This window comes from Coregonus clupeaformis, chromosome 24 (assembly GCF_020615455.1).
Source record: "Coregonus clupeaformis isolate EN_2021a chromosome 24, ASM2061545v1, whole genome shotgun sequence".
NCBI classification, from domain to species: domain Eukaryota; kingdom Metazoa; phylum Chordata; class Actinopteri; order Salmoniformes; family Salmonidae; genus Coregonus; species Coregonus clupeaformis.
This window is the reverse complement of record NC_059215.1, coordinates 17453714-17467459: the sequence shown is the minus strand read 5'-3', so window position 1 is coordinate 17467459 and position 13746 is coordinate 17453714. Positions and strand designations below refer to the sequence as shown.

Genomic DNA, 13746 nt, shown 5'->3' with positions numbered 1-13746 from the left:
AGAGTGGAAGATAATTGAATGCAATTAATGTTGCTACCAGGGAGAGAGAGTGCTCATGACAGGACCCCCCCCCTCCAAGGGACGGCCCCAGAAGTCCCAAGAACAACATCATGCCGGGAGGGTGGAGGGGGAGCAGGCGGCGGGTCAGAACTCCTCCGAGCGGTCCGAGTGAATCTCCTCATCCTCAGAAGGAGCTGGAGGGTCACGGTCGGGAGACAGGACAGGCACTGAGACAGGAGCAGGCGGGCCGGACGGCTAGGAACCCCTCTTGGACGGCCCCTACGGATTGCAGGCTGATCAGGATGTAGTCGGTGGAAGTCAGTGATAAGGGTCCGGTCCACTATCCTCCTGGCCGGGATCCAGGTCCTCTCCTCTGGACCATATCCCTCCCAATCAACGAGGTACTGGAGACCCCTACCCCTTCGCCTAGAGCGGAGCAGCCGCCGGACGGTGAAGACAGGACCGCCATCTACGAGGCGCGGAGGAGGTGGCGCCGGAGCTGCAGGGACCAGGGGACTTTCATGGACCGGCTTGACCTTGGAGACGTGGAAGGTGGGGTGGACCCGCATGGAAGCGGGCAACTGAAGTCGGACCGCCGTTGGACTGATGACTTTCTGCACAGGAAAAGGACCAATGAAGCGAGGGGCCAGCTTTCGTGATACAAACCCGCAGCGGCAGATCCCGGGCAGACAGCCAGACCTTCTGACCAACCCGGTAAGTAGGTGCTGGGGTCCTCCGTCGGTTGGCACCGACGGCGTAGCTGGTTCCAGACTTCAGGAGCACAGTGCGAGCCTGGGCCCAAGTGCGGCGGCAGCGGCGGGCATACGCAAGAGCAGACGGACAGGTGGCATCCGCCTCCTGGCTGGCAAACAGTGGAGGTTGATACCCGTAGACACACTGAAAGGGGGAGAGCCCGGTGGAGGAACTGGTGAGTGAATTATGGGCATATTCCACCCAGAGCAGGTGTTGAGCCCAGGCCCGGGGATTTTGGGAAGCCACACACCTCAGTGCCTTCTCCAGCTCCTGGTTCATGCGTTCAGTCTGGCCGTTTGACTGCGGGTGGAATCCAGACGATAGGCTGGCGGTGGCCCCAAGGAGATGACAGAACTCCTTCCAAAAGGTTGCTGAGAATTGCGGGCCCCGGTCTGACACTATATCCTGGGGTAGGCCATGGATACGAAACACATGTTCCAGGACCACCTGGGAGGTCTCTTTAGCAGAGGGTAGTTTGGGAAGGGGCACGAAGTGGGTCATCTTACTAAAGCGGTCAACAATGGTAAGGATGACTGTGTGTCCGTCAGAGGGCGGAAGGCCCGTAACAAAGTCCAGTGAAACGTGGGACCAGGGCCTCTTGGGTATGAGTAGGGGTTGCAGCAACCCAGCAGGAGGCTGGTTGGGAGTCTTGTTTCGGTTACAAGTGGGACAAGCTCGGATGAATTCTCGGACATCCCGTCTCATCCCCCGCCACCAGAACCGCTGGCGGACCAGATGAAGGGTGCGAGTGATGCCGGGATGACAGGCCAGACGGGATTCGTGCCCCCACTGAATCACAGGTGACCTGAGATTTGCTGGAACAAACAGACGGTTGGGGGCGCTGGTGCTTGGACCTGGCTGGTCCCGAAGAGCCTCCATGACCTGCTTCTCGATCTCCCAGGTGAGGGCCGCTACGACCAAGTGGCTGGGAAGAATGGGAGCTGTCATGGCGGTGGTCTCGTCCTTCTGAAACATCCGGGAAAGAGCATCAGGTTTGATGTTGCGAGATCCCGGGCGGTAGGAGAGCGTGAAATTGAAGCGCGTAAAGAACAGAGACCACCGCTGTTGACGGGAGTTCAGCCTCCTGGCTGTTTGGATATACTCCAGGTTCTTGTGGTCTGTCCACACTACGAATGGTTCCTTTGACCCCTCTAACCAGTGCCGCCATTCTTCAAGGGCGAGCTTGACAGCCAACAGCTCGCGGTTCCCAATGTCGTAGTTGCATTCGGCAGGGGTTAGCCGACGGGGAGTAGAAGGCACAGGGGTGCATCTTGCCATCCTCAGCTGCTCTTTGAGAAAGCACTGCACCCACTCCCACGTCCGAAGCATCTACCTCCACCACAAACTGCCTTGCTGCATCTGGCATCTGGAGGATGGGAGCAGAAGTGAAACATGTCTTGAGGATATTGAAGGCCTTATCAGCAGCTGATGTCCATTGGTACGGTTGTTTAGTGCTGGTTAGCGCCGTGAGGGGTGCAGCCACTGTGCTATAGTTTCTGATGAATCTCCTATAAAAGTTGGCAAAGCCCAGGAACTGTTGCAACTTCTTCCGAGACTCAGGAACTGGCCAGGAAGTGACAGCCGACACCTTCGTGAGATCCATCTGAATGCTGCCCTCGGTCACCACATACCCCAGGAATGAAACGGTCTTGGCATGGAACTCGCACTTCTCTGCCTTCACGAAAAGAGAGTTCTCCAGCAGGCGGCGCAGGACCAACCGGACGTGGTGCGTGTGTTCTGACAGAGTCTTTGAGAATATTAAAATATCGTCCAAGGTACACAAATACGAACGTATTTAGCATGTCCCTGAGGATATCATTCACTGGGGCTTGAAAAACTGCTGGGGCATTGGTGAGGCCGAAGGGCATGACGAGATATTCATAGTGGCCGGTTGGTGTGTTGAACGCTGTCTTCCATTCGTCTCCCTCCCTCATCCGCACCAGATGGTAGGCATTGCGAAGGTCCAGCTTAGTGAATACAGTGGCTCCCTGCAGCAGTTCGAAGGCAGACGAAAGTAAGGGCAGTGGGTAGCGATTCTTAACCGTGATGTCGTTCAGACCCCGGTAATCTATGCATGGACGAAGAGAACCGTCCTTCTTGCCGACAAAGAAGAATCCCGCCTCCTGCGGGGAAGACGACGGTCTAATTATCCCGGAGGCAAGAGAGTCATTAATGTAGTCCTCCATGGCCTTTCTTTCCGGGGCTGACAGTGAATACAGACGACCCTTGGGAGGTGCTGTGCCAGGCAGGAGATCAATCGCGCAGTCATAGGGTCTGTGTGGGGGGTAGAGATGTCGCCTTGGATTTGTTGAACACCTCTTTCAGGCTGTGGTAACAGGCCGGAACATTGGATATGTCGGAGGTAGCGCTAGATCCTTCCCGGTGAACGGGCAGGGTGGCCCCCTTAAACAGGTCTGGTGACAACTCCTTCCCCACTCACGGACTGTTCCTGTCTCCCAGTCGATGTGGGGGTTGTGCTGACGGAGCCACGGGTATCCAAGAATGAGTGGTTGGCCAGGTGAGTGTAGGAGGTGAAACTGGATGGACTCCTGGTGGTTTCCTGACAGCAGGATTGTCACAGGGGCGGAGATATGAGTGACAGTGCCAAGATGATGCCCATCCAGGGCTCGTGCAGGAATGGGTTGTGTCAGTTGATGATGGTTCACGCCCAGTTGCTGTGCAAGCTCAGGGTCCATGATGTTTGCTTCGGCTCGGAATCCACAAGGGCGGCCAATGTATGAGTCTTGTCAGAAAGCTGAAGGCGGAGATGAAGCAGGGTCTTTCGGATGGAGGGAGACTGAAGGCTTGTTGAGCTCACCCGGATCTCCCCTACACCTGGTGAGCTGCGGCTTTTGCCGGACAAGTAGCGACACGGTGATTCTCGCCACCACAGTAGAGGCAAAGGTTGGAGCTTAGACGGCGCCGACGCTCCTCGGGAGTCAGAGAGGCACGGCCAATCTCCATGGGCTCAGGCTGATTGAGTTGGCTATGGGACTTGACAGGCAGGGGCTGGACAGAAGCGGTATCGACCCGAGTACGGATGGCAGGTTGACTGAGACGGCCCCTTCTCCCTCCTCCGGGTCTGTATACGGCGGTCAATGCGAACGGCAAGGTCAATGGCGGCATCAAGCGTTGAGGGCGGGTCATGGGAAACAAGCTCGTCCTTGATATAGTCCGCCAGGCTATGGAGGAAGGCTTGCACCAGTGCCTCTGGGTTAAACGAGCTTTGACTGGCCAGGGTACGAAAGTCAATGGAGAAGTCTGCCACTGTCCGATTGCCCTGACGGATGGTGAGCAGAGCTTGTGACGCTTCGGCTGTTGGCGAGCCTAGGTCAAAGACCTTTAACATCTCCTCCTCAAAGGCACTGAAGGAGGCACAGGCTGGGGTTTGCCGGTCGAATTCCGCCGTTCCCCACAACCGAGCTCGACCGGTGAGATGTGTGATGACATACCCCACCTTGGCTCCCTCTGTTGAGAAAGTCCTGGGCTGTAGTGCAAACTGGATTCGGCAGCTGCTCAAGAATGGTCTTACTTGCTTCTGGTTGCCATCAAAAGCGTTCCGGGTTCCCAATCCTTGGTTCAGGAGCGTGGGGATCTGGTGGCAGCACTGCCGGGCCTGCAGCATTGGGACCTCCAGCGGAGGGATGAAGGAGTATCGGTGGTACAGGAACAAAAGGACCAGGGGGGGGTGCAGGTGGAGTAGCCGGGCTTGAGAGTAGTTGCAGGGCTTGGGCTAGCTGTTGTTGCTGCAGTTGGAACTGTTGTTGCTGCTGGTTGAATAGCTGGAGAAGGGAAGCGATGTCGCCAGCCATCCGATTTATGTCTCCCTCAGAGCGTTCCAGTCGCTGTAGGGCAGTCCTCTCTGGCTCCTCCTCCATCGTGGTCAGGGAGTGCGCTGGGTCCATGATGGTCAGATCGTTCTGTCACGAACAGAAGAGGACCCAAGAGCGCAAGTTCAAATTCAGAGTTCTTTATTCAAGGTTACAGGCGGGAAGAGGAGTCCCAGGGGTGTCAGGGGTCTTTCAGGGTCCTCCTGTGGGTACCTGTGCTCCGGGGGGTCACCAAATGTCCGGGGGTGTCCAGTCCAAGTGCTTAGTGTGTGTGTTCCCCAGTGATGGAGCGGCGTATCGGGCTGAGGGTGGTGAAACGTCTGGGCACGCTCATCTGGTGGTCGGAGACCTGGGGGAACACACACACACAACAGCAATATGAATGGCAGGCAGAAGTACAGATCAGGGCTGGGCAAATATCGTGGTGAGAGACAGAAGGCAGAAACGAGTTACCGGAGGGGCTGAAGATCGGAGAGTAGTCGAGGTCCAGAAGGCAGGTTGGGATAGACGGGGCAGTAGAACAAGGAGGCAGTCAAGAAAGGATCGGTATCACAAACAGGAGTCAGAGCGCAGACAGGCAGGTTACTGGTCCGGGTTTGAAGACGATCTGACAGGGCTTGGCTGAAAACCAGGGCTTGATATACTGGGAGAGGTAGTGGGGAAATGCAGTTCAGCTGGCAGAGTAATTAGAACAGAGTGAGGCAAGGTGAGGATGGTGAGTGGGAAATGCAGTGCAGCTGGCCAGGTAACAAGAGCAGAGCAGGGCAGGTGGAGCTAGTTAGGCTGAGTAGAGAGAGGGAGGTGAGCAGAGTGGAAGATAATTGAATGCAATTAATGTTGCTACCAGGGAGAGAGAGTGCTCATGACACCTTGATGTTGTATTGATTTGTTGAAACCAAGCAACACTATAATACAAAGTCATGGCCGTCGCTGGCTACCAACTCAGTTCCCATTAAAAGCAGGCAATTCTACTTGATGTTAAGAGCCCTGACTGCGGTGTCTGTAGTTTTATTGTCCTTTATAGCCTTTTCAGATATCCCCAGATTCAGATTCCACAGATAGCTAGAGGAGAGACTGAACAACTAGCTATGCTGAGAAAGAACGAGAGAAGGAAAGAAGACTAATAAAGAAAGAGAAAGAAAGAGGGCTTTGTTTGTCTTGGGAACGACGATGCTCCTTGTTTGTCTGTTGTCAGTACTGTAACAGTGCGGCTCTGTCAGATAGGTAATGTTGTCAGTACTGTAACAGCGCGGATCTGTCAGATAGGTAATGTTGTCAGTACTGTAACAGCGCGGATCTGTCAGATAGGTAATGTTGTCAGTACTGTTACAGCGCAGATCTGTCAGATAGGTAATGTTGTCAGTACTGTAACAGCGCGGATCTGTCAGATAGGTAATGTTGTCAGTACTGTTACAGCGCAGATCTGTCAGATAGGTAATGTTGTCAGTACTGTTACAGCGCGGATCTGTCAGATAGGTAATGTTGTCAGTACTGTAACAGCGCGGATCTGTCAGATAGGTAATGTTGTCAGTACTGTTACAGCGCGGATCTGTCAGATAGGTAATGTTGTCAGTACTGTTACAGCGCAGATCTGTCAGATAGGTAATGTTGTCAGTACTGTAACAGTGCGGCTCTAGTTTCACTACTATTTGCAGAGTGAACAGGGGCTGAGATAGGAGACAGGAGGGGAGTCACAGAGGAGGTACAGTTCCCCCACTGTTGGGAACACACTAACCCTGGCAGGAACCATCAACTTCATATAGCTCTACTGATTAAGCAGTGGTTTTCTTGCGCTTCCTCACCATCATCTCCTTTATTTTTGTTTGCCCTTGTCACTTCTAGGATTGTCAGGGATGTAGAATATTGACTGGATAGACTGTGGCTTGGACGTCACCCTAGTAGAGTTCTGGTTGGTCAGCTTTAATGATGGCCTCAGCAGGGCAGGAATGGTTTGCCTGTTCTTATTGTAGACCCTCTCTCTGCTACAGTATGACTGGTCGTCTTTAGGGTTAGATATAGTAATAGACACTAGTCTTTAGGGTTAGATATAGTAATACACACTAGTCTTTAGGGTTAGATATAGTAATACACACTAGTCTTTAGGTACCGGTCATCTTTAGTTGCACTAGGGTTGATTTACATCCCTTCTCCATCCACCTTAAACACCAGGGAGAAAAATAAGTCATGATTGACTTTTGACCATGAGCAAACAGTTACACGGCGTCCAGGCTTTTATTATTGAGCAATTGCTGTCATAAAAAGGGTCAGTGGTGTGACAACAGCAGATGCTAGAAACCCTGAGAAAAGCTCATAAAGGATGAACCTTGAAAGAGCCTATATGGGATTATGTTTGGGTGAACTCTCTTCTGATTTGTATGGACAGTGCCATATAAGAACATTTCCTACTGCCATGTAAATGTCTGGACAGTTAACCATGCTTGCAACTTATTCCATATTTTGAAGATGATTCATGATTAGAGTTGAATTCACCCCTTCAGGCACCTCATAAATAGGTTCACTCCCTTAGCCAGCACTAAACAGATACAGAAGATACAGAAGGCCTTCCCTTTCCCTTTTTCTACTGTAGTTGTCTGGACTTTGTTCTCCTCCGCAGGCTATGCTCTTTCATTGGCTCTCTTTGTCTGTTTGGTAGTGAACCACCAAGGTCTGTGACAGTAGTATTGACCTTGTTATGACCCCAACACTAAAGGAGGCCTGTCCCAGTCCCTCAATAGGGCCTACACCTTTACTGACTGTCTGTCCCCCTCTTTTATCTCTCCCTCTCTCCTCTCTCTCTCTCTCTATCCCAGATGTAGGCTCAGTGGAGGGCTTGGCGTACCACCGTGGCTGGGACACCCTCTATTGGACCAGCTACACCACCTCCACCATCACCCGACACACGGTCGACCAGAGCAGACCGCAGGCCTACGACCGCAACACCGTGGTCACCATGTCTGGAGATGACCACCCCAGGGCCTTTGTACTGGACGAGTGTCAGGAGTGAGTGGCAGTGATGTTCTTTGTGTATATATATATTTTTTTATAATTGTAGAATTTAAGTTGTGTGAATTACTTTTGAAAGTAATTCACACGGTATCCCCCGTGGACCATGCTAGTGGCTAATGCTACTTCCTAATGTTGCACCCTGTGTTCAGCCAGGAGTAAACAACCGACTGCTGCAACTTGATTGGCTGAACGCAATACGCAACATCCGGGATTAGTATTCCTAGACATTAGCCACTTTAGCATGGTGGTGGAAAATGGTTTTCTAAAGAAAGTATGTTTAAATCTAGTTAAGGAGGAAATCGACGCCCTTGCAGCCTGAATGGAGAATGTTTTAGGTAGGAACCGGTCCACGGGGGACACAAGTGTATTGCCGGCTGCATACAATGCGTTTGGACGGGAAGATGGAAACGACTCAATATCGCCGTCTGCCGGCTTTTGGGCTATGCTCTTTGATGACTACAATATTTGATTAGATGGTCATCCCCAAAGCCAAAACCTCCTTTGGTCGTCATTCCTTCCAGTTCTCTGCTGCAAATGACTGGAACGAACTGCAAAAATCTCTGAAGCTGGAGACACTTATCTCCCTCACTATCTTTAAGCATCAGTTGTCAGAGCACCTTACCGATCACTGCACCTGTACACAGCCCATCTGAAATTAGCCCACCCAACTACCTCATCCCCATATTGTTATTTACATTGTTATTTATTTTGCTCATTTGCACCCCAGTATCTCTATTTGCACATCATCTTCTGCACATCTATCACTCCATTGTTAATACTAAATTATAATTGTAATTATTTTGCACTATGGCCTATTTATTGCCTCACCTCCATAACTTACTACATTTGCACACACTGTATATAGATTTTCTATTGTGTTATTGACTGTACGTTTTGTTTATTCCATATGTAACTCTGTGTTGTTGTTGTTTTTATCGCACTGCTTTGCTTTATCTTGGCCAGGTCGCAGTTGTAAATGAGAACTTGTTCTCAACTGGCTTACCTGGTTAAATAAAGGTGAAATAAATAAAATAAAATAAAAATAAAAGATGGATGAAATGTCAACCGCAGCTGATAGGTCACTTTATTAGTCCGTTAGTGGAGCAATTTATTCACTGAATCCATTACTCTCTACGATTTGATACTGTCTGTAATTTTTTTTTCAAAACTACATTTAACTGTCCCTCTATTTCCTGTTGTGTCCTTCTCTACTAGTCTGATGTTCTGGACCAACTGGAACGAGCAGTCTCCCAGTATCATGCGTGCCAGTCTGTCTGGTGCCAACGTGTTGGTGATCATCGGTAATGACATCCGCACTCCCAACGGCCTGGCCATAGACCACTGTGCAGAGAAACTTTACTTCTCAGATGCCACACTGGACAAGATAGAGCGCTGCGAGTACGACGGAAGCAACCGCTACGTGAGTCACCTCCATTACCTGTGTCAACTCCGTTACCTATGACTTCTTGCGACAGAGTCACTATAGACTCCTAGGATCAGCAGATGTGTTTTCTCTTATCTAAACATTTTATTTGTTTTTAGTCATTATCGAAATAAGATCTCTTATTTTCGATTGTGAGAGAATTGAGCCTTGGGTCCAAATTCAGCACTTCTAATCCAGTTGTTTATAGACCAACCTAACCATGTGACTGCCCCCCATAGGTGGTGGTGAAGAATGAGCCGGTGCATCCGTTTGGCCTGGCGGTGTATGGGGACTACATTTTCTGGACTGATTGGGTCCGCAGGGCTGTGCTCAGAGCTGACAAGTTTGTGGGCAGAGACATGAGGTTGCTGAGAAATGACATCCCCCAGCAGCCAATGGGAATCATCGCTGTGGCCAACGACACCAACAGCTGTGAGTGGTGGAACTCATAGGTGAAAAGTGGGCGGGGCATTTATGCTGAGGAACTGCCAGAAAGAAAGATAGTTTCAAATTGGTAAACTTAATCATGTGTATGCAAATAGACTTAAACAGATATTACACAGGGTTACGGTAAAGCTCTTTGTGAAAACTGTTCCTGTAAAAAAGGCTATATAAGTACATCTGATTGATTGATTGATTGATTGGTATTGGTATTTTATTAGGATCCCCATTAGCTGTTGTGTAAGCAGCAGCTACTCTTCCTGGGGTCCACATAAAACATGACATAATATAGAACATTAATAAACAAGATTGTAATTGTATTTGTCACGTGCTTCATAAACAACAGGTGTAAACTAACAGTGAAATGCATACTTACGGACCAACAATGAAAAAAAAAAAGATGAAAAATAATAACATGAGGAATACATTTACCATTGTTCCTACCAGGTGAGTTCTCCCCCTGTCTGACCAACAACGGGGGCTGTCAGGACCTGTGTCTGCTCACCTCAGACGCGAGGGTCAACTGTAGTTGCCGTGGAGACCGCAGACTCCTGGAGGACAACAGCTGTTCAGGTGAGAAGGGGGCGGGGCCTGGGCACAGTTGGAGCAGAGTTGGTTGGAAGCACTATACTTGGGTGATGAGAAACGTTGCCTGTAGTCTTCCAAAGCCGGACTCTGAGGAGAAGCAGAAACCAGGGCTACCTTGCCTGAGACCTGAAGACCGGTGTTAACCCACTGAGCGAAATGCTAATTGTGATGACGATGATCTGATCAGTCCAGGGGCATGTCAATACCTCCTTGTTTAAACGGTACAGTCTGGTTAGGATACATGGTGCTGACTCTGTCTCTATCGCTCCCTGTTCCTACTACTGTAGCTCTGAACACGTCGTGTGGCAGTGTGGATGACTTTGAGTGTGGCAACAGGGACTGCATCAACTACAGCCTGACCTGTGATGGCATGGCCCACTGCAAGGACAAGTCAGACGAGAAGCAGTCCTACTGCGGTGAGTCTGTGTGCGTGTGTGCGTACGTGCGTGTCTGCTTGCGCAATGCGTGTCTGCAATCTGAGTACTTGAAATATGTGCTTGAATTACATTGTCAGTTAGCACAGTGTCGCTGTTCTCCATCTTTGTACCACAAAAGGAAGAAATTGGATGTCAGTTTAATTTCAGGAGAGAGAATTTAGTCATAGTAAGACAACTGGAGAACAACTCTTCTAAAGCTGGACTTCCCCTCTGCAGCGAACCGTCTGTGTAAGAAAGGCTACAGGCGCTGTATCAATGGACGCTGCATCGGTCACATGTTCTGGTGTGACGGTACTGACGACTGTGGAGATCACTCAGACGAGCTGCCCTGCAACAGTAAGTCGTGTGTGTGCGTGTCATGGTGTGACTGTGTGTGTGTGCGTAGGTGCGTGCGTATCACTATCTCCATTGTAATGTGTGTGTGTGTGTGTGTGTTCTCCAAGTGACCCTGTGCAAAGCTGGAGAGTTCCAGTGTCGAGATGGAAACTGCATCTCCAACTCCAGCCGCTGTGACCAGGTGGTCAACTGTGAGGACGCTAGTGATGAGATGAACTGCTGTAAGTCTACAAGCTATCTTTACATGTTAGATATCTGTTGAATATAGATCGTTAAAGCTATTTCTCTGACCCATCCTGTATCACTAATGAAGAACTGCAGAACAGCATGGATGTGTCTGACATTATTCCCTATGCATTATGACATAGCCCAGACTCTGATCAAAAGTAGTGCACTATATAGGGGATAGGGTGAAATTTCATACACACTCCATGTTCAATGACATGATTTTCTTGTTTTTTTAATTTACTGATAGCTAGGGGCACACTCCAACACTCAGACATCATTTACAAACAAAGCATGTGTGTTTAGTGAGTCCGCCAGATCAGAGGCAGTAGGGATGACCAGTGATGTTCTCTTGTGTGTAAATAGTAACGTAAAGTACAGATACCCCAAAAAACTACTTAAGTAGTACTTTAAAGTATTTTTACTTAAGTACTTTACACCACTGAATGCCACTGATGTATGATGTCTCTCCTCCCCAGTGCCAACTGACTGTTCCCGCTACTTCCGTCTGGGGGTGAAGGGGGCGACCTTCCAGAGCTGTGAAAGGACCACACTGTGCTATCTGCCCTCCTGGAAGTGTGACGGTAACAACGACTGTGGAGACTTCTCAGACGAGAGGAACTGCCCAGGTAACTGACTGACAGACAGATCTTGCCTTTCTCCTTTTAGGGCCTTTTGTGCAGCATATCATTCTTTCATGGGTTCAAATAGTATGTGTTTTTTTTTTCAAACACTTTGAGCATTTGCTTTAGCCTGCCTGGGAGTGCCAAAATGGGTGAGGGTTGCACTTTTGGGACTATTCTATTGGTTAAATTGTGCAGGCAATGAAGCATAGCTATTTGTATCCCAGGTCTGACTCATAGCAGAACTTTATAGGATATTCAAAACTTGTATTTACACTCTCTACCAGACAAGAAGAAGCTGAAGTGCCCAGTGAACTTCTTTGCGTGCCCCAGTGGTCGATGTATCCCTATGAGCTGGACCTGTGACAAGGAGAACGACTGTGAGAATGGAGCTGACGAGACTCACTGTGGTCAGTCTACTTGGCCAATATAGATACCTTCTGTCCTTCCCCCATTCCCTTAGCTGATGTAATACACAACTTTGAACTGTACTGTAGTGACACAAAGATCAAAACAGTGTTTTCAATAGATAAACACAACAAGCATGGGATCAAAGTTGAATAGTTCATTCAAATAAGTAGTTTCAATATTTTGGGGTAAATTTGGTGATAAATGTATTCTTAAACAAATGTAACCCAGATTATATTTAATAAAAATGTTCCTCTTTCTTTGCAGATAAATTCTGTACGTCCACCGAGTTTGAGTGTGGGAACCATCGCTGTATCTCCAACCACTGGGTGTGTGACGGCGCCGACGACTGTGGTGACAAATCTGACGAGGACGACAGATGCAGTGAGTGACTCATCCCACACCTATATGATCTACAGTGGCTTGCGAAAGTTTTCACCCCCCTTGGCATTTTTCCTATTTTGTTGCCTTACAACCTGGAATTAAAATAGATTTTTGGGGGAGGTTGTATCATTTGATTTACACAACATGCCTACCACTTCGAAGATGCAAAATATTTCTTATTGTGAAAAAAACAGAAAACTTGAGCGTGCATAACTATTCACCCCCCCAAAGTCAATTATTTGTAGAGCCACCTTTTGCAGCAATAACAGCTGCAAGTCTCTTGGGGTATGTCTCTATAAGCTTGGCACATCTAGCCACTGGGATTTCTGCCCATTCTTCAAGGCAAAACTGCTCCAGCTCCTTCAAGTTGGATGGGTTCCGCTGGTGTACAGCAATCTTTAAGTCATATCACAGACTCTCAATTGGATTTAAGTCTAGGCTTTGCCTAGGCCATTCCAAGACATTTAAATGTTTCCCCTTAAACCACTTGAGTGTTGCTTTAGCAGTATGCTTAGGGTCATTGTCCTGCTGGAAGGTGAACCTCCGTCCCAGTCTCAAATCTCTGGAAGACTGAAACAGGTTTCCCTCAATCATTTCCCTGTATTTAGCGCCATCCATCATTCCTTCAATTCTGACCAGTTTCCCAGTCCCTGCCGATGAAAAACATCCCCACAGCATGATGCTGCCACCACCATGCTTCACTGTGGGGATGGTGTTCTCGGTGTGATGAGAGGTGTTGGGTTTGCGCCAGACATAGCGTTTTCCTTGATGGCCAAAAAGTTCAATTTTAGTCTCATCTGACCAGAGTAACTTCTTCCATATGTTTGGGGAGTCTCCCACATGCCTTTTGGCGAACACCAAACGTGTTTGCTTATTTTTTCCTTTAAGCAATGGCTTTTTTCTGGGCACTCTTCTGTAAAGCCCAGCTCTGTGGAGTGTACGACTTAAAGTGTTCCTACGGACAGATACTCCAATCTCCTCTGTGGAGCTTTTCAGCTCCTTCAGGGTTATCTTTGGTCTCTTTGTTGCCTCTCTGATTAATGCCCTCCTTGCCTGGCCTGTGAGTTTTGGTGGGCGGCCCTCTCTTGGCAGGTTTGTTGTGGTGCCATATTCTTTCAATTTTGTAATAATGGATTTATTGGTGCTCCGTGGGATGTTCAAAATGTCTGATATTTTTTTATAACCCAACCCTGATCTGTACTTCTCCACAACTTTGTCCCTGACCTGTTTGGAGAGCTTCTTGGTCTTCATAGTGCCGCTTGCTTGGTGGTGCCCCTTGCTTAGTGGTGTTG

General features: G+C 49.1%; 1 protein-coding gene across 4 annotated transcripts in view; it reads left to right on the top strand.

The window, feature by feature from the left end:
* Positions 1-13746, top strand: part of LOC121537905 (low-density lipoprotein receptor-related protein 1-like) — a 211359-nt gene that overhangs the window by 150011 nt on the left and 47602 nt on the right. For all 4 annotated transcript variants that reach the window (XM_045207075.1, XM_045207073.1, XM_045207074.1 and 1 more), the window contains exons 43-52: positions 7394-7583; positions 8805-9009; positions 9252-9444; positions 9901-10026; positions 10329-10457; positions 10695-10814; positions 10922-11035; positions 11519-11668; positions 11950-12072; positions 12338-12454. In XM_045207075.1, the coding sequence (XP_045063010.1) occupies positions 7394-7583; positions 8805-9009; positions 9252-9444; positions 9901-10026; positions 10329-10457; positions 10695-10814; positions 10922-11035; positions 11519-11668; positions 11950-12072; positions 12338-12454 (1467 nt within the window). The remainder of the gene's footprint in view (positions 1-7393; positions 7584-8804; positions 9010-9251; positions 9445-9900; positions 10027-10328; positions 10458-10694; positions 10815-10921; positions 11036-11518; positions 11669-11949; positions 12073-12337; positions 12455-13746) is intronic.